The sequence below is a fragment of the Etheostoma cragini genome, chromosome 8 (genome assembly GCF_013103735.1).
Source record: "Etheostoma cragini isolate CJK2018 chromosome 8, CSU_Ecrag_1.0, whole genome shotgun sequence".
NCBI lineage: Eukaryota > Metazoa > Chordata > Actinopteri > Perciformes > Percidae > Etheostoma > Etheostoma cragini.
The window spans coordinates 16,191,517-16,211,763 of NC_048414.1; the positions used below are offsets into that span (position 1 = coordinate 16,191,517).

The following is a 20,247-nucleotide window of genomic DNA, read 5'->3' on the forward strand; positions in this document are numbered from 1 at the left end:
GGGAAAGGCTACAGTCCTTTGGGCCTGTCGGTACCTTACAACCGCCTCCGGTGTCCTCTGGGATAACATATCTCGGAAGGACTTTTTCTTCAGTCGGACGGCTTCCCTGACCACCGGTGTCCACCACGTTGTTTGAGGGTTACCGCCCCTCGAGGCACCTAAAACCTTGAGACCACAGCTCCCTGCTGCAGCTTCAGCAATGGAAGCTTTGGATATTGCAGCCTTAGGTTCAATGCCGCCAACTCCACAGGGATGTGGAGGTTGGGGACCTAAATTCTACATATTTTATAATTTTTTAATAATTTTATTTTGTATTCAATTTTGTATTCAATAGTTTGCTGTCATTGTTCAACCAACTGCTGTTGGGACAAATACAGTAATTGTTTGATGGATCCTTTTTATGTAGTAAGGGTAAATTGAAGGTTATTATCAGATACTTGAATGAAGGTCAGATTCATAAAACAATAAATATTTATAGTAAAAAATGTTTCCTGCTTTTTTTTTTTTTAATCACTGAAATAGCAAGTTATATGTGGCGACAACTGACTGGAAAAAACGTTTTTCTTCTTACAGCTTCGTCATGGTACTGGTGTGTCTAATCTTCAGTGTGCTGTCCACTATAGAGCAATATGCAGAGTTTGCTACAGGAACCCTCTTCTGGATGGTGAGTACTATTATTGTGCGGATATACCAAACATAAAACTTTCGTAACTCTACAAACAGTCTGAATCCAGAAGCATCTTAATATTTTACTCACATGGATTGTACATGTGATGGTTGCATCAGGGAACAAGTATTGTTAGCGTGTCACACTGGGCTCTGGGAACCTTTTCTCTAAATTAAACTATATTTAAATAGATTTAATGGATAATGATGAGAAAGTCATTGCAGCCTACATAATGAGGTACAGAGATTCAGGTGTTATTTAGTGATGCTTCCTTGACAGAGATAGATCTTGATCATGAGTGAACAAAAGAGCTGTAATAGCTGCACTGCAGTACCCTCCTGTATCCACATGATGGAGACAGAAGATCTTGGCTGGAAGGATTCTATTCGCCATCTTACACCACAGCCACAAAAACACTGCAAAGCTCTACAAGACTAATCCCTTTTACCATCACACAACTTCCGCCAACTTGTATCGCATCAATCCAAAGCCCTTAACAGTAAGTAACATGTGTACATATTGTACGTTATTAGCATGGGAATGGTCAGGAGCCACTGATTTTAAGCTATTGGGATGCCACTGGTTAGGCAGAATTATTTGGCCCCACACAGACTGTACTTTCTAATACTTGCTGGTAAATTGGCTTTTTTGTGGCTTATTAGACTATTAAGGTTGCTAAGTGATGCAATAAATCCAGGGCTTACAACAGAGAACACTATGGCTCTTGTTTGGAAACACTACAAAGAGTTTGCATCATCTATCTCTTGACAGCACACTGTAAATATAAACGTATCTATTCTGCATAGTCATGCACAGTTTACACAAAGGTTGGACATACAGAAATGGAAAGACACACACACGCACTCACAAAGACGCACATATGTACACCTCCTGAGTCCCGTTGGCAAACAAAGGATAGAGTGGACACTGTGTTCTGTAAACCTTCAGCCAGTGCCCTTTGTGGACCTACTATCACAGTTATTCATTTATTTTTACCCAAGAAGAGCTAAATACTCTATCGTTATCTCTAACTCTCGTTCTCTCCCTTTCTTTATTGTCCTCTCCTCCCTCCCTATTCCTTTTTTTCTGTTGCTCCATTACTAAAAAGACCAGCAGTAATCAGCCTCATAAAAATGTAAAGAGAACATTTTAATTTCTGCACACCAAATTACTCTTAGTCTTTTCTCTTGAGTTGTCAAACCTTGTTTATTTGTATACCTGTGTGTTTTGTGTGTGGGTGTATACTGTACTGTAATGTGTATTTGTTATGCATGGTTTTGGTTCAATATTAATTGTGAGATAAGATAATACCTTATCGTGTGTGTGTGTCTGTGTGTGTGTGTGTGGGAGAGCTATACTTAGAAAGTTCAGGGTTAGTGGACATATGTGAATCACAGGCTGCTTGTTTTGGATGGCAGAGGGGACATTAGTCCTTGAGGATATTTGGCCTTCAGGGCAGCTGCCAAAGTAAAGCTGACCAGGCTGGACAGGAGACACAGAAGCATGTGCACACACACACACATGCACAGTTACAGACACACCCATATATCACATAGATCTCTTCTTTGTCCTCTCTTCTGCCCAGGTATTCTTCATTGCTTCCTTTTTATTCGATTTTTTTTGAATGCATTTTACTATTCCTGTGCCCTCACTGTGCGTGTAGGTGCACAGCTATGCAGCAAGCTTAACAAGGTCCCAATAAAGGTTGAAGGCAGCAAATTGCCTTTGAGGTTTTTACTGGAAGAAAATGTGATACTGTGAAATCAGCATTGGACAGCAAATGATAGTAATTACCAATCAAAAACAAATGGTTTTGTGAAAATTAGGTGGTGCACTAACAAGGAAGCTGCATTCATACATACGTCTAGACTGGTTGTCAAAGAACGTTCCATTGTGCTTCAGGGCTGGAAAAAACATTGAATAACTAGCAAAACACCACCCTCAAATCCTTATAGAAAGTACAGTAATTAATCTAGTAAACTTTTATTTAACATATTAACAATTAATATAGACCTTAAATTAAAATTAAACCACATCCCTTGTAGTGGGACACACAGATGAAGCAATCTAATCACATTTTCATCTGTTATTGTAATTCCCAAGCAGCTCTTTAAATGAGCTTCATCCTCTTCTGGCTTGACGAGATTATTGCTCTGCGAACGGGTGTCAGTTTTCAGTAAACACATACAGTAGTTGCCCGTTTCTGATAAACATCCAAAACTCTCCAACATCTGGGTGACCCATTTTATGAAATTATTATGACTAATCCCTTCAAATTCCTCACATTTATACGCTACTTTGACTTTCAAATGATATCCGTGGATTTCATAATTATTAAACACAAATTGTAATTTTTTTGGCCATCGGTCTTGCTGCTGATGTTTTCATCTACATGTGTGGCAGTTTTAGTGAATGCTTATTAAGTTGTTTTATTTTTTAGAAAGCATATTATACAAAGATATTAACCAAGTAATTAACATCAGACACACATCAGAAGTTGTGTATATAGAATGCAGCTATCAAATGCTTGTGTGTTAGTAATAGATTACACTTTGTATATTCCAGAATACAAAGAACTGTTTAAACATTTATGCGCATATAACCTCTTTGTTAAATAATAATTAAATAACATCTTCAGCCAGAAAGGATTTCTATTGATTATACATTGCTATATAAACACAGCAGCAAGGACTTGAAAGGTAGTCTGTTACTTCCTTAAACAACCAATAAGGCTATGGCTGACTGCCCAAGTTCAATTAAAATGGATGAGGTATCTCGGTTCCAGACCTCTGAATGCCATTCAAATCTGAATGAAGAAAGTAAACGCAAACGGGGTTCAGGAATACCAGGCCAGATGACTTAAGCGCAAAGTTGTAAACATAGTTAATTAATGATTATGGGCGAGTGGGCAAACTGAAATTTTAGAAAGCAGCAAAATGGATCTGTCTGCCCCATTACTATGATAACCCTGATGGAGGCCTTAGATTGGTATTGCATAGTTTTTCACAGAACAGTTGCAAAACTATCACTAAATACACATTACTGCATTTTCTCTTTGGGCTGGCAAAAGTGTCTGATTTGATTGACAAGTCATTGTTTTGGGGCTCTGTGGTGCTGTGTTATTGCAGCAGGGCTCATGGTATTAGGTTTCATACAAGAGGTGGTCAGGGAGCAGCCAGTTCAAGCAATCAGCAAGATGACCACCCACATGGCCTTAGGTTTTAACAGACTGTATGGTGGCTAAATATTATGCATACACGGTGGCCAGGAAAACGATCTCAGGCTTAATTAAGTCACAGAGGTTCACATAAGCATATGCACATAATAGAAAAACAAATGCATTATGGCATATATTGGAACGCAATTTAAAGAAGAACCAACCTCCACTGATATGCAGGTGCATATCGTTATAACTGAAAATCAAGCCTTCTTTTTATTTTACAACAAGTAGAGTGAACTACCTTATTCAACTGCAGAAAGTTTATAACAAAGAACACCCAAGTTGATTATTTAGCCTTCTTATCTGTTAGGCTGCCATGTGATAGCATTTCATCGTATGGCTCCAATCACTTAGCCATTGACCCTGTCTCAATATGAGCTGTCATCAGCCATGTTATCAACCTCCATCTTTCATCCTGGGTGGTTGGGGGGTCTTAGTATTACTAGACCACCTTATTTTCTCTGTCTCACACACCTGTCATTACCAATTTATATCATATTGTGTGTATAATGGCTTGATTAATGCTTTAAGATTAGTCTTAATGCGTGGCACAGTGTTATCAATGCTTTTAGAGTTGATACCTTATCTACTTCCACATCCACTCGTCCTGTATGTGCTTCACAATTATTGCTGCTGTACTAATGGATTAATGTAACCCTTGCTCTGTGTTTGTATTGTGCTTCACAGGAGATTGTGCTGGTGCTGTTCTTTGGCACAGAGTATGTGGTCCGGCTGTGGTCGGCAGGCTGTCGCAGCAAATATGCAGGCATCAAAGGACGCCTCCGCTTTATCAGGAAGCCCATATCAATCATAGGTGCACCTGGCATTTTCCTTTGCTTCCATACAATACAACAGATGTCATGTATTATTCTTGTAGATCAACAACTTAGACCATTCAAGTGATGTAAAGCATAATTTTAGGGCAATGTTTCATTAAAACTGAAATAATTGCAACCCTGATTTGATTATTTGTCTCTTCTCTTTTTACTGTATGTCTTTATGTCACACAGATTTGATAGTGGTCGTTGCTTCAATCATTGTGCTTGGTGTAGGATCCAATGGCCAAGTGTTTGCCACGTCTGCCATCAGGTAGAGTGACTTTTTTTGTTCTGCATTTTGTTATTTACTCAAGTACATGGAGAGGGATCATAAGATAATGAGGTGTTGTGTGTTGCAGGGGCATCCGTTTTCTCCAAATTCTGCGCATGCTTCATGTGGATCGACAGGGAGGAACATGGAGGCTCCTGGGATCTGTAGTCTTTATTCATCGACAGGTAGGATGAAAGTATTCAGGCTAATGCTAAAACTATTTCCTTGTTTTTATACTATTTTTTTTTAACATATATCAAATCAAATTACTCCTGCTGCATTACTTAGCTTTAGACTCTTCTGTGGGGTGAGTACACAGACCAGACTCTGCCTTTCTGTTCTTGCTGTAATTTACTGCTCATAACAGCAATGCGATGTGCACTGTCAGAAATACATGCACATATATATGTGCACAAATAAGCCACAGCGGACCGGGCTTTATAAGGAGAAGAAGAGAGATAGTCAAAGGTTGCCTCTCCTTTTTCTTTCATCAGATCCTTCCCATTTGTTTCAATATTTTATTAGGCATTACACAATGAAATCAAAGAATGTAATGTTCTTTTCTCAATCCCTGAAGTGGCCCGTGTTCTTTAGTTATGTGATTTGTTGCCATCTCCTTGTTGTCAGATGACCACTCGAATGATCTGCTCTGTTTAGTGGAAATATATTGCCCTTGACAGTGTCAATAAGTTGGTGGAAAGGAATAGACTAAGCACGTGAGGATGTGTGCTGGGTGTATATTTGCTAACCTGTGTGTATATATTATAAACTAGACAATATTCCACAAAGGACTAATGCTTTCACAATGTTACTCTGGTTTTCTGAATGTTGGTTAAATTGTCTTGGGTGCGGTTCACATTGTACGCGTCAGCACCGCGTTATGAAACCCGTCATTGTCGCTTAGCCAATATTGCGCGTGCCGTGGTCAAAGTTCAACATGGTTTAACTTGACTGTGGCCGTGGTGCGCTGTGACGTGCATTTGCGTGTCAGGGGAAAAACATAAAATAAGAAAACGCAGAATACACTTGGATCCACAAACGGAACATGGACGAGAGGTTGATTTTGGCCGTCAGCGATCTCCCAGAGCTGTGCGACACAAGTTTGAGATCGTACAAAGACCTTGAACGCAAAACTATGCTCTGGAAGCATATGTCCACCATAATAGGCACGCCAGGTGTGTAGCTTATTGTAGCCTCTACATTTAAATAATTCCGGTTTGTTTTAGCTTTGTGAAATCAACATGGACACGTCTCCACTGAAATACAATCATAACTATGTTACGTTTTTTTCAGTTGCTTTGGTATATTTGTTGAATCATAATTTGCTGTGAGTGCATTTCTTAAAACAATTGGTGTATACTGCACCGCATAGAGACTGACCTGCAAAAGTGTGTATCTTGCTGGAAGTTTACAAATCAGGTATTTACAACAGTGACCCATTTAAACTGATAAGTCCTTACGCCATTGTTTATACCGATAGTGAAACTGCTTTGTGTTGTTATCCATATTTAACGGTTCACTCTGTAAGTATACTGTAATGAACAATGCACATTCCCTATTTGACAAAGTTTCACATTAGTGTCATCTCTGATTTGAGAAATGTGCCGAAGCAACTGAGAAGAACTGTACTGTTGTGAGCTACAAAAACCAAATACCAAGTTTATTATTACAGGTATTTGTATGATATATTTGTATGTTTAAATGATGTAAAATATGTTTGGACTGATTGACACAAGTTGTGTTCATTTTCATTGAAGTTCACATGTAGGTAGTTATGTGAATGGCCTTTAGACAGAATAACTATCCATTTCCAAGTATGTAAGCTCTAGTTTTTGAGGAATTAATTGCACATATGCATTAAACAAACAGTTTTCCAGAGTATGAATGAATAATGATGAATCCTTAAATTTAGGCTCATAGCTTAGCTTTAATATACCCAAATGCAATGACTGCAGACCTCATATTTATAGATAGATAAAGAGATAGATAGATATTTATTGATAAAAAAAGGGTAATTATGGTGTTACAGCAGCAAACATACATCAGTCATACAGCACAGAATATAAATATTATGAAATACTAGGATACAATATACATACATACAATTTACATGAAATAATAATAATATTAATGATAATAGAAATATAAGAACAAATATTTGAATATATACAGGATGGGAAAACTAAATGTGCAACTAAATGTAAATAAACCAATTATGCAGGTTGCAGTTAGTGCAGTATTGTGGAGTATCGAGGTCTTATCTAGCACCCAGCGATGACGTGTTAAAGAGTTTTATTGCCTGTGGTAGGAATGATTTTCTGTAGCTGTCCGTGCGACATCAAAGCTGTCGGAGCCTCTTAGAGAAGCTGCTCTTCGGTTGGACCAGTGTGGGGTGGAGAGGGTGGTCATGGTTGTTCATGATAGATAACAGTTGTTCAGTAATCTCCTCTCCACCACAGCTTCAAATGTGTCCTGTCTGCAGCCGATCACAGAGCCAGCCTTCCTGATTTATGTATGTAAACATGCAATGACACATAGTGATGAAATGCAACATTTTATTTAGAATAAAAACACATTCATTACCCATCCAGGAACTCGTAGGCCTAACTCTCATCAGCAGGCTGTCCAATTGCTCCCTGTTGAGCCAAAATTACCCCTGGAACCGGTCACAGTGAAAGCAGACCTCCTTCACCTGCCAGAATTCCCCTATCTGCTCTCTGGACCTGAGGGTCTCGTGCACCCATACATTTCTTGCTGCGAGGGCAAGTGCCAAGGCTTTCTTTTGGTTCAAAGACAGAAATATCTTTGCCACCAAATTGCTACTGAAATCGCTGTATATCCTTCACAATGTTGCATGTACTACAAATCGGATGGAAAAACCTGACAAAGACGCGACATTGATTCAAATCTTGAATAAAGATAGGAATATAACTCCATATGCGGGGAAGATGAGAGAGGAAACAAGCATATGTCGTTAAGAGGGATGATACCTCCTTACCCCTAAAGTGTCACATGAATTTGTCAGCTGTATGGCCAGAATTAGCAACCTTTTCAGCTTCAGAGGGGCTTCCCGGAACCCTGCTCTTGTGTATCCTCGCCCATAGCTCCTCGATGGTCCCTCCTCGATGCTCGCTCCTCCTGGTAGAAATTAGGGCTTTGAGACAACCCAGAACAAGGACAGAACAACGTAGAGCTATCACATAATGGACATGAGATGCAGCATATAAGTCCTCATGAAGACCTGAGAGAACTCATAAAAGTCAGCAAGATGTCAAGTCTAGCTTGAGCAAACACAAGCCTCCAGCTTAATGAGGCAACAAGCTACTCTCTTCAGCACACATGGACATGGCTAAGACCCGACAGCACAATCATTCAGGGATTAACTGACCTGACACCTCATACTATACTGAATAGGAGAAAGGTTGGCGTCAGTCAGCAGCAGCTCACAGCATGCCACTCACAGGTCATTTGAAACATACATGTTTGAAGTAATGCACTGTCACCATCCTGGCTATCAAACACGTAGAACATTATGTCATACATTTTCATAGTATGGCCTTTGGCTCACTTAATGTGTTTTTCAGGAGCTGATCACCACCCTGTACATTGGCTTCCTGGGCCTGATCTTTTCCTCCTACTTTGTCTACTTGGCGGAGAAGGATGCTGTGGATGAGGAGGGCAAGACGGGCTTCGCTAGCTATGCCGATGCCCTGTGGTGGGGCGTGGTAAGACCGCTTAACTAGAAAATAGAAGTACATTGTATAGAAGAGGCAAGTCCTTTACTGATCTTTTTAAGTATGTTTTCTAAATTTAGTTTTTTAGCAATGCATATATTACTTGGATCCTTGAATGCTACTTAATTTCCCACATTACATCCTTGAAAGACCACATCATATGTACATGGAAGCTGTTATGAAAAAAATCATCACAATGGACTCTCACGTGGAGTCTTAACTGGGAAAATGGAGATGGCTAACCCCCCTGGTTAGACCAATTATTTACCTCCTTGTGTTTTTATTTTCATCATTGGTTTTTGTGTAGCATGAAAGAATTGCTGCAACCCGCAACACAGACGCAGGTGTGTTGATGTTTTTCGTGCACAGAGCTGGTTCCCCTTATTTTCCCTCTGTACAGAGGCTCAGGTTTCCAGTGTAGTTAATTAAACATTTGAATTGAAAGCGCAGAGTAATGAGAAACCTATGGCAGTCTTGTGTAGGGGATCAGTGTGCCACAAAGAGACGGTAATAAAGCATTCACCTCTGGGCTCTTTGGCTCAAAGAACTTTTAGAGCACCAATATAAAGTGTCAGTTCCCTTAATTAAATCTTTAATTGTGGGATTAATATCTTCTATGTAACAAGGGTTGAAGGGGTCACAGTGCTCCTCAATGCTCCATGGAAAGTTGAAGAAAAGCTTTAATTTAGGTTGGTCTGTTCACAATGTTGAGAAAATAATTATGGTTGGGGGTTTGCACAGTTTTTTTCCCCAAAGACTGTAAACTTGAGAGTCATGATATGCCATTACAATAGGTTTTGGTTAAGTTTATGAGTGTTTTTGTCTGTGCGCTTATTGAAATGAGATTGCACTGATTAGAAAATGCTAAGCTCCCCGTAGTGTGTATTCCTCCTTTTGGCATGATTTCCACAAACAGATGGCCAGGTGCAGCGCACGGCTGTAGGACAAGTCAATGCCATGATTCATGTCCTCTCTCTCTCTCTCTCTCTCTCTCTCTCTCTCTCTCTCTCTCTCTCTCCCTCTCTCCCTCCCTCGCCATCCTTGCCTCTCCTCTCCTCTTCTTCGTCTTCTTTTGGTTGGTAAGGTAATGCCTGTTTTTGGCAGATTTTTACAGCCTTTCTATCTTAAACCAGGACACAGTGTAACTTGCCATTTTGTAGTTGTGTTGCTTATGTCCAAATCAAATCGGGTGCAATCACACGTACTGTACATATGCATGCAGATCAGCAGTCATATAAACAAACATTTATGCATACAGACATGCACACTTAAACATATTCAAAGACTAGGTCTGTGACCTTTTGTGTCGACATGATTAGGTTTTTGCAACACACCCTACAACCTGAATAAGAGGGGTGTTTTTGAGTAGACCATTCCACTCTGATGTTCAGGAGGACATTGTTTGGTCATCGGATTTGTGGATGAGGGATTAAGTCCCCCACCTCTCCACCTTCCCCCAACACACACCCACCCACCCTTCCCGCTCATGCTCCTTCTTTCTTACTCCCAAAGCCCTTTTAAGTATCTCACCTTACATCAGCCGCTTTGTGTTTGCGAACAACGCTGGCTCACGCGGCGATGCTCCATAGACACACACGGTAAGCCAAGTGTTCTGAATGTGTCAGAATTGGCTCGGCTTTCAGAGTGGGTGTACATGCAAATGCAAGAGGTATTTGTTTTCCCCCCTCACCCCGGGAAATTCCTACACTCACTGAGGATTAGTGGTTGGGAATCTTATTCCCTTTGTGGAGTGAGAGCCTCAAACACCCCGGCCATCGCTGACAGAACGGCTGATATACTTTCTCTTTATTGTTTAACTCCTGTTATGGACTTCTGTGGTTTTGGATTTTGATCTCTGAATAAACCTTTTTTTTTCATGTGTAATGTTTAACATGTAAGTGGGAATTATTTACATTTTATTCCATTTTTATCAAAGAGGTTCATCATCAAGGGAAGGATAAAGGAGAGTCCCAAAGAACAGGCCTTAACCTGCAATCGTGTAGCTTCTTTGCATTAGTGAAGGCCTGAATAAGTGGCAGGATTTGTCTCCTGTCACACATGTCTACAATATTCTTATGATAATGTTTATAGATGTAAGGGTTACTCCATCCACTCTCTGTCTTTAGGTAACTGTCACCACAATTGGGTACGGAGACAAAATTCCTCAAACGTGGATAGGCAAGGCCATTGCCTCCTGCTTCAGTGTCTTCGCCATCTCCTTCTTCGCTCTGCCTGCAGTAAATATAATTTTAATTTGAGTCATATGAAATTCATGAACAGTAAGGAACAACTTAATTTTAGATTCATTATTTAATTTAGTCAACCAAGATGTAATTGAATTACATCTTGGTTGACTCCTGTTTTTCATTTTTAATTAAGCTATTGCTCTCTGTTCTGAAGCACAACTTGTATCTATCCTTTTAATGTACTGGTGTATGGATGTAATGATAAAAGAAAATGAATGTCTTTTTGTGAGATTCTGCATCAACACTTATAATATCTACACTTAACAACTTTTATAATTCTTCTTTCTTTTCAATTTAATCCTTTCCGATTAGGGTATCCTGGGCTCAGGGTTTGCCCTGAAAGTCCAACAGAAGCAGAGACAGAAGCACTTCAACAGACAGATCCCTGCTGCAGCTTGCCTCATCCAGGTACATTTTAGCATGGAAGCATGTTGATATCAATCCACAAGGTTATCATTAAAAACCAGACACATCCACAGATGGTTTAGATGCATAAAGAATAAATTATTGTATATTTTCAATCAATCAGTCAAACTTAATTTGTGCAGCACCTTGTGTAGTGCATTATTGATGTAAAGAACATAACAGCAGACACGAAATAAAAACAAGACAAATCAATAACAAGACAATAAATTATTAATAATAACAACTTGAGAACACTTATCGATCTGTTAACATATCTGAAAAGGAGTGGGAAGAAGTATGAACTTATTTTAACCCACTCCTATCATGTGACAAGCTAATAAGATGGCACAAATATTAACAAACATTTGGAGACTAAAACAAATTAATGAAAACAGATATAGAGAGATATTATGGAAAACAATATTATAAATATTTGTCGGACATTTAAAAAATAAACAGAAATATGGAAATGTTAAACCAAAATCATCAGTACTTTTTAAAGCAATGTTCACATGTCACTGAATCTGTGGTTAATATTGACAAACAAGCATGGACTAATACTAATTCTGTGCTTTGACCTGTCTTCCTCAGACACTTTGGAGATGCTATGCAGCAGAGAAACCAAACGGCTGTGCTGTGACATGGAAAATGTATGTTCTAACTCCAGTGCCCGTCACCACAGTGGAATCTGACAACTTCAGCCCTTACGTCAGGAAACTGAACATATCGGTAATTATCCAGTTCAAATTAAAGAACCAAGAGCCAAAGGTATTGTATGGCTTGTATTTTGCGCAGTTTTTAGTTTTTTAGATTGATTTACCTCAAAAGAACAAGACAAGTCTTTTCTTCCAAAAACATAAATCCATACAATACAAAGTACGTCTTTCTACGGGCTTTGAATTCAACCAAGCACATTTTTTACATCTTTTTTTCATTCACTGTTTATTGGATATATCAAATAAAGGTGAAACCCCACCCAGAAAAGAAGAAAAGAATCCAGTCTTTAAACCACAAACATTTGTTGGCTTTGTTTGTGGTTGTAGATGTTTCATTTTGGAATTGAAATACACATATGTGGTATTTCTCATATATGAGAAAAAACCTTTTTTCCATAGACATTGGAATAATCTGTTATACTTGAGATCCAGAATATCAAAAAGTCTACAAAAGAGCGTTGTCAGAAAAAGCTGTCAGACTGTGATACTGCACAGTGGATTTGCATATGTCAGGCCCACACTGTGTTGTCTCCTTGTGCAGTTCACCTTTCACAACAATATCAGCTATGTTATGCCTAGGCCATACAGCATAAAGGGGCAAGTTAAGTTCCCACAAACATACACATACACAGAAGGACACACATAAATACACATACGCACAGAAGCCCTCCCCCCTAGGCTGACTCCACCAGGATGACTCCAGGCCTTTGTCTCCACTGGACAAAGACTCAGTCAGTTGAGATGATGTCACCGCAGCCTTTCTCATGGGAGTAAACTTTTGTCTTGTAGAACAACAACAAAAAAATCTTTGTGTAGCATTGAACCCACATGTATTGGAAAGAATGAAGGATGTTTCCGCTCTTTTCTGTTTCAGAAGGTGACTTTCTTCGCTGACTCTCCTCTTTCTCCCCTTTCTCTGTCTTTCAAGATTCCTCTCCTGTTTCTTCTCTGTTAAACCGACTTTATTTCACTCTTTCTTTTTCTTCCCTGCTCTTCCTGTCTCTTTTGCCGCTTTTTCCTCTGCCCTTTTCTGCTCCTTTGGTCTATTTCTTTCTTGTTTTGGCTTTCTCTTCTCTTTATATATAACTCCACCAGTTTCTTTTTCTTTGTCTCTCTTAAACTTAGTGTCTGTTAGAGTTTCTTCATGCCTTCCATCTCTGTCTCTCTATTCTCTTTTTTGTTGTCCTTTTTCAGTCTTAGGAACCCACCACCACCACCTTCCATTCTCACTCTCTCTGCTAATGAGTCATTCAAACGTCGGGTAGTTGGATTGAACTGCTTGCCATTTGTTAATGCCAAAGTCTGATCCACTGAGTCCAAATAATTGAGTGTTGATAAAGTCCACATCCATGACATTGGTTTGGGTCGGTGGTTCTAAAAATTGGACTGGAGGCACTATTTAAGTCCTCAGAAATTCACTAACTCTCGGCACATACTTATGATCTCAAAGAAACTTAAGCATATAACGCTGATGCCACCAGTGTTCAAGCACAACACTTAGTAAAATAATGAAGTATAACAACAATGTGAACTATACGGTTACTAAAAGAAAATAATGTGTTTAGGTATTTCAGTGTTTTAAGCAATGCATGGTTTTTTATCGCTTTGCTGAAATGGCTGGATAAGTCCATTCATTGTTCAGAGAATACATTTCCTGGACAATTTTGACCACCTGAAATGTATCCAAGTGTACAGTGTTGCCAACAGGCTAGCACTTTTAACAAATTACAATCTTTATGCATATGTTAACATGTATGCGTAGTTCCCCTTTCTCTGAACTTAATTATAAGGAGTGATTTGCTTGATTGATCTGCCTTGATTAGTGAAACTATGCTGGATCCTGAACTCTTAGAGAAAAGCTTTCTAGTGAACAATTGGTGGATGGGCTCAGTAAGTGCTATTTGGCCAACACCGTGTTACCACACCACCTGCAAAGCTAGGTGCTAGATGCATTGCCAGTTGAATGGCAGGCGGAGGCAGAGGGACTGATCTCTGGCTACACAAACTGCTAATTGGGACATTGGATGTCACCTGCCTTTACTAGTACCGTGAAGATAGAATGGTCCCAACTAGAAATAGCTTCACTTATTTTCAGAAGGACAGCATGAAGCACCTTTTGACCCTGACCTTGTATATTTCAGGACAAGTTGTCACTAATTTTCTTTCTTCAATTTTTTTCCATCGCTGCAGGTGAAGAACAGTTGTAATATGTTTGATTAGTTTTAGCAATAACTCTGCCCTTTAAAGCTATCACCACAATAGACACATATTTCTTGTTTTTTAACTGGGTTGATGTGTCTCTGTCTGCCAGAAGAAAGGGACCAAGAGGAGGTTGAAGCCCAGACGTAATGGCTCTATGGGTGTGGCTTCAGAGAGAGCTGTATCGATCCCCCAGATCACCTATGATCACATTGAGGACTCTGAGAAGAAGAAAGATGTCTCTTTTTTCCAGGATGAGCCAAGGGTGGCTGTTGAAGGTATTATACTGGAAAGATTACTGCTCTTGTGTTACTGTACTGTACGTCCGGCATGCAAATTGGTGTCAAAAAAATATAAAGGTTTATTTTCTCTTATTTTTCAGTTTCAGGTCTGATAACTCTACTGCATGTTTTTCAAAGAAAACAGCCACTGTATAAATGTCCTTTCTTATAACAAAATTACGCCAAATTTACACATGAAAGCACTGATTCCTGTTTTGTGCTTGATTAAAGTGACTTCCTTTTGTAGCTCTTCATAACAGAATTTTCTTGAAACCTGACACCTCAGAATGCCATGTTGTGTTTTTTTTCGAAGGTGTTTTCAAATTGCATCCATTGCTATCTTTGCCATTTTAATTCAGTTAAAGTCCAGCTGGCAACAAAACCTGTGTCATGTGGAGGACATTTACAATAAAGTGTGTTGGGGGCTGTAAAATGATGTCATGCTGCCTTATAGGCCCTCGAAATCCATTATTTCAGTTAAAAGTTTGATTTGTTTTTGCATCTAGGGCATATAAATGGCCCGAACATCTCCATGATGAATTACATTTTTATGGCACATGTTATATTAGAAATATTAGCTGTCAGCTTGTACCTTTTGTGTTGGCAAGTGTTTCTCATCCACATTTTGAATGTCTGTAAAAGTAAATACTGAAGATCCTAATTTAGATGCCTCTAGCTTTACAAATAAGAAAACCAGCATTTCACTGTGTCACATAGGTGTTCACTATGTAAGTACTTACACTCTGGGAGAACAAACACTCTGTGAGTCTGTGCACTGTGAGTACTTACACTGTGAATACATACACTCTGTGAGTACAGACCTCTGTGAGGACATGCACTCCATGAGTAGGAATACTCTGTGAGGACATACATTGTGAGTACGTACACTCTGTGAGGACATACATTCTTTGAGTACGAATACTCTACTTTGTTGAGTGTTGAGTCACTGTTGTTCCTGCTGAAGCATGGCAAGGGATTTGTTGTTATTTGTTGGTAAGACATGACAGATTTGGAAAAACTCTCTAAAGCATGTTATATACTGGTGTACGGACAAGCCTATGTACTGCCTCACAGAGCTGTTAGCTTGGCTGTAGACTCTCGGTCATATTTAAAATCCTATCATTGTCATGGTTGGACTTGAAGTACAAAGTGATTACAGAATATACAACCGGACATGTTTTTTTTTTTTAACTAATTCCCAGTGAAAGATTTCTGTTTTGTTGTCTTAGTTTATGCAAACAGTGGAAACCCTTAAACATTATGGGATGAGATGTTATGTGAGATGTTATGTGTTGGTGTTTGTCGCACTATCTTGATCCCCTTAGACCCAAGATGGCTACCAGGTGTCTTCAGTAGACCAGATGGAAGCCATTACAGTCTCAGGGGTGATTAGAGGTCATGCTGACAAGATCTTTACTGCTTCACTTGTCCCCTTTGCAGGCCACAGACACTCAAACTGGGCTTAAGTGGAAAAAAAAACTTTTTTTGCAAGTTGGAATTTCTTGTTTTACTACTTGCTGTTTACCAATATTGCTACAGTCATGCCAAAGCCAATTTGTGTTTTCTTTTTAAAAATTATGGATTTCACATCATTCAGTATCCAGAAAAGTGTGGTTCCTAATAGTTGCTAGCACTCATACATAACAATAGAATCAAATGCAGGTCTATATACGCAGTCTATGATAGATGGCTGGCTGGTTAAAGGGTCGGTGGTTTAACTTTTTAAAAGCCATCCCCATCAAATGAATTGACCCAAACTCCAGGTTAATAAATGCCCTTTATGAGTTTTTCCTGTCAAAGCGTGTCATCATAAAAGGAGCTGGAGGGACATAAACGCTACATTAAGGCAAACCATCACCAAAAGAGCAACCCCTTATGGAGGGACATGCTGTTTAGTTTCCTGCTTAATTTGGTAGATCTTAGATAATGAAGGAAAACATGTCTTATGTTCATGCGGAAAAAGCAATCAAATCCAATTTAATTATCAAACCAACAAAACAAGCTGTCAAAATGCAAAGCTTGTGTTTCATGTAAAGAAGCCTGCGGCCTACTGTCACTAATGATAATGTGTAGAGTTGAAACAGCATGGGTCCGTAAGATCTCTGCTTAAGATCCATCCATAAAACAGGCATCTGCAATGTCAACTGTCTTCGCATGAGCTGCTGCTTTTTTATTTGTTTTAACCATCACTGTTTCAAAGACTCATGTAGGCGTAACATGCATATGAATTTTCTTACAGCTGACTGTGAGGGCCAGAAACGACTATTTGACAGTGGTGAGTGAACCAAAAGGGCAAAGAGCTTAAGCTGCAGATTCGGTTAATTATTATCTGTAGGTTCATCATCACAAACAACCCCCTTAAACTTGTCACATTGTTTTCACGTTGTCATTTGATATTGTTAAACAATATCGATTATAGCTGCTTTAAATACAAATGTTCAAGGAAAGCACTTGGTAACAAATATCAAATTGATTGGAAGGACGTGTCGTGGCTGTGTGCCCCAGTCATGTTGCCATCTCATACTAATAATATTTATGTCTTTGCAGGAATCGCCAGAATGTTCAGACAAACAGGTGAGTGCATCCAACCCCCCCCCCCCCCCCCCCCCCCCCCCCCCCCCCCCCCCCCCCCCCAATCACAACCAAGGTGCAATAATGGGATTCCCAGGGATTGAGTTATGACATTTTGTTAAAGAGATAATGTAAACAAATGCTTTTGTACAGTCTGGTTTCATGGTAGCTTCTTCAAGTTTCCATTCCATAATGGAAGCTAAACAGCAATTGGCTCTTTTATATACATCTTATTCTTTGTCAATAATGCAAACACAAAGATTAAGTACAATATATATGTTACCACTGCACTTAAACAATGGTTAAGTCCTTTTTTCTCGTATTTAAAAAGTCATCTGTGTTAATCATTAACTAGCCTGCATTTTTAATGGGGCCCAGGAAGTATTTTAATTAGACTCACTGGCTGGGCTTTTGTCCCCAGCCGGACCAAACCAGAGCCAAGCAGAGAGACTCAGACACTGGTCCTGGGTTGAACTGGCCTGTTTTCTTTACTGGGTGTCCTGCCAACACCACGGGTGAGGAACAGTGCTGGCCTGGCTAGGGATGGACAGGGGCCTAGGGGACTTTGGGGACCTAGTCTGGGTTATGAGAGAGAGAGAGAGAGAGAGAGAGAGAGAGAGAGAGAGAGAGAGAGAGAGAGAGAGAGAGAGAGAGAGAGAGAGAGAGAGAGAGAGAGAGAGAGAGAGAGAGAGAGAGAGAGAGAGAGAGATGCAGTTAATAAGCGGCCATTGTGGAGCTCCAGTGGTCAGAAATAAATTGTTCATTGTTTGATTTAGTCAGTGTCTGGCTTATCGCTCCACTTATTTGTCCGGCACTGCCCACCTCAATGTCTGTGAGAATCTGTCTTTGGATACCCCGTCTCTCTCTCTCTGTCTGTACCTCTGTCTCATGTCTCACTGTGTTTTTCCACACTTTTTTTCATCTCTCTCCTTCCCTTGACTCAGACTCTCCCAGCCAAACACATTTGCACTGATGGACCAGATACAACTACATACTGTTACTAATAAAAAAATTGGGCTAAAGTTGGGGCCAAAGGTGGCTCTTGTTACCCTCCTCCCCTCTCTTTCTTTCTTCTCTCCTTCCCTGTCTCTCTCTCTCTCTCTCTCTCTCTAGCAATCTCATATTGTGCTTCCGGAGTTGTTAAACAATGTTAAACAAACTCAATGATTGAGTACGAGAGAGGTTGAATGGATTTAGCTTGAATTGGACTGGTCTTTCATACAGATTTTCCTCTCCAGTCTTTATCACAATGGAAGCCTGGTGGTTTGGTGGAGAGACTTGTCAAAGTCAGACGCTGACAGTCTGACTGCAGGTCAGGACCTCGCTACACATGTTGTTCTTTGCTGTTGTTTTTAGCCATGCCAGCCGCCAGCCAGCTGCACTGTTGAACTGGAGCACTGCAATATCTGTTTCCTCATATAAAATGTTTCAAAATATTTACCTCAAAAACTTTTTCCCAGCTGCCATAAGATAATGCCACTCTAAAATGACTTTATATCTTTTTGTCTATAGACATTTTGCAGCCTTTTTAAAAACGGCATGTTAATTCAGGACTTCTGTTTCTTCTGTTACCAACGGTTAAAACAGAAGAACCTATATAAAAAGTGTTTGTTTAAACTTTTTCCCTATCATTTTCCCCCCCCTTTCTTTTAACTATTTTTGCACGGCCTCAGGCCCTCCTCAACATTCTTGGTCGTCTTTCACTCTGAGCTGCCCTGGCTCTCCAGGTATCTTTCTGTTTCTTATTGTCTGCTTTATGTTTTGTCATACTAATTACATTTATGTTAAAATGATATCTGCACTTTTCATCTTATTTTGCCTTGGACCACAATACTGTCATTAGTCTTGACTTTTCTAAACTATTATTTAACTTAATCTATTACATGTATTCTTCTATGATGTAAAATAAATAAATATGTGCACTAATATTTACTTTGCTTTTACATATATCTGGTGGCTTCAGAGCTAAACACTGCAACAGTAACTTGAAAATTTGTTAATTGAAAGAAACAATTCCCCCGTATGTATTAAGCTCATTTAAATGTGTATACAGTTTACAAGCCCAGTTTGAGTGTACTGAAATTAATAACTATTTTCTCTTTCCTGTGCAGTGAGAAGGAATCGTGATGACAGCACCTCCATCGACATCTCCCGCGCAAACAGCTTAAGCGATGAGCTGGACTACATGACTGAGGACATTCCCCTGCCTGTGGTGAAAGCACAGTAAGTCCCAGAACATGTCCCCCTCTGCTCTTCTCTGGAGCCATCATCCCCCTCCGATCCATCGCCCGGCCCTCCATTCTTCGATGTACATAATACTGATTTCTCTACTTGGCGTAGTACCTAAAGACCCTTTGTCAGACTAGAGAGCCCCTCTAGCTGCTCTCTAAATGAAGTTGTTTTGTTGAACTCTCTTGAGGGTTAAAGAGACTCTCAAGGGCCAAAGCCATATCAGGTACAGAGAGTTTTAAAGGGGATTTTCCCTTTAGTATTGGGGGAAATGTCAAAGAAATCACTCTCAATAGGTTGTAGGACAAGTTAAGGTACCGCATGTTTTGTCACCACATGTCCTAATAGGATTGAGAAATCACTGCTGTTGGTTGCTGTGTACATTTTAAATGGTGTTCCTTCCCCTTGCTTACCCACTCATTCAAATGAGTTTCATTATTGTAACCCAAAATGTAATTCTGATGTAATTAGATGTGCTCGCTAAGTGAATTGCTGCTGTAGCAGATGTTAATAACACTTTTTTTAACCATTATTTTGCTACTATCTCCTGCTCATTCACAAGTATCAACAGACCAGTACTCCCACAACTACAAGTTTACCCTATCAACAATCACTACGGTGTTCACAAAGGAGAAAAGGGGAAGGACTTTACACGGATAACATGTCAACACTATTGTTAGGCTCAATCCCAGTAGTGGGAGACTGCTAAAGTGCAATTCCCACTGGGACAGAGTCATGTAGCAGCATTGCATACAGATTAGGTGATAACTTACTGAGCATGCAGGTAATACCAAGTCCCATGGGCAGTAGGCTAGGGGTTGTTATTAGAGCGTGGGCTTAACATTTTTTTGAATGCTATAAGGGGCTGTAGTTGATATTGTGTATGTGGT

The 20,247-nt window shown here is 39.7% G+C and overlaps 1 protein-coding gene across 3 annotated transcripts in view; it reads left to right on the forward strand.

The window, feature by feature from the left end:
• Nucleotides 1-20,247, forward strand: part of kcnq1.2 (potassium voltage-gated channel, KQT-like subfamily, member 1.2) — a 189,486-nt gene that overhangs the window by 28,074 nt on the left and 141,165 nt on the right. Inside the window, exons 3-14 of one of the 3 annotated variants that reach the window (XM_034879092.1) lie at nucleotides 574-664; nucleotides 4,575-4,701; nucleotides 4,898-4,976; nucleotides 5,065-5,161; nucleotides 8,561-8,701; nucleotides 10,837-10,947; nucleotides 11,269-11,364; nucleotides 11,953-12,090; nucleotides 14,389-14,554; nucleotides 17,105-17,131; nucleotides 18,802-18,855; nucleotides 19,240-19,351. In XM_034879092.1, the coding sequence (XP_034734983.1) occupies nucleotides 574-664; nucleotides 4,575-4,701; nucleotides 4,898-4,976; nucleotides 5,065-5,161; nucleotides 8,561-8,701; nucleotides 10,837-10,947; nucleotides 11,269-11,364; nucleotides 11,953-12,090; nucleotides 14,389-14,554; nucleotides 17,105-17,131; nucleotides 18,802-18,855; nucleotides 19,240-19,351 (1,239 nt within the window). The remainder of the gene's footprint in view (nucleotides 1-573; nucleotides 665-4,574; nucleotides 4,702-4,897; nucleotides 4,977-5,064; nucleotides 5,162-8,560; nucleotides 8,702-10,836; nucleotides 10,948-11,268; nucleotides 11,365-11,952; nucleotides 12,091-14,388; nucleotides 14,555-17,104; nucleotides 17,132-18,801; nucleotides 18,856-19,239; nucleotides 19,352-20,247) is intronic. The other 2 variants (XM_034879093.1, XM_034879094.1) reach the window with 2 other exon arrangements.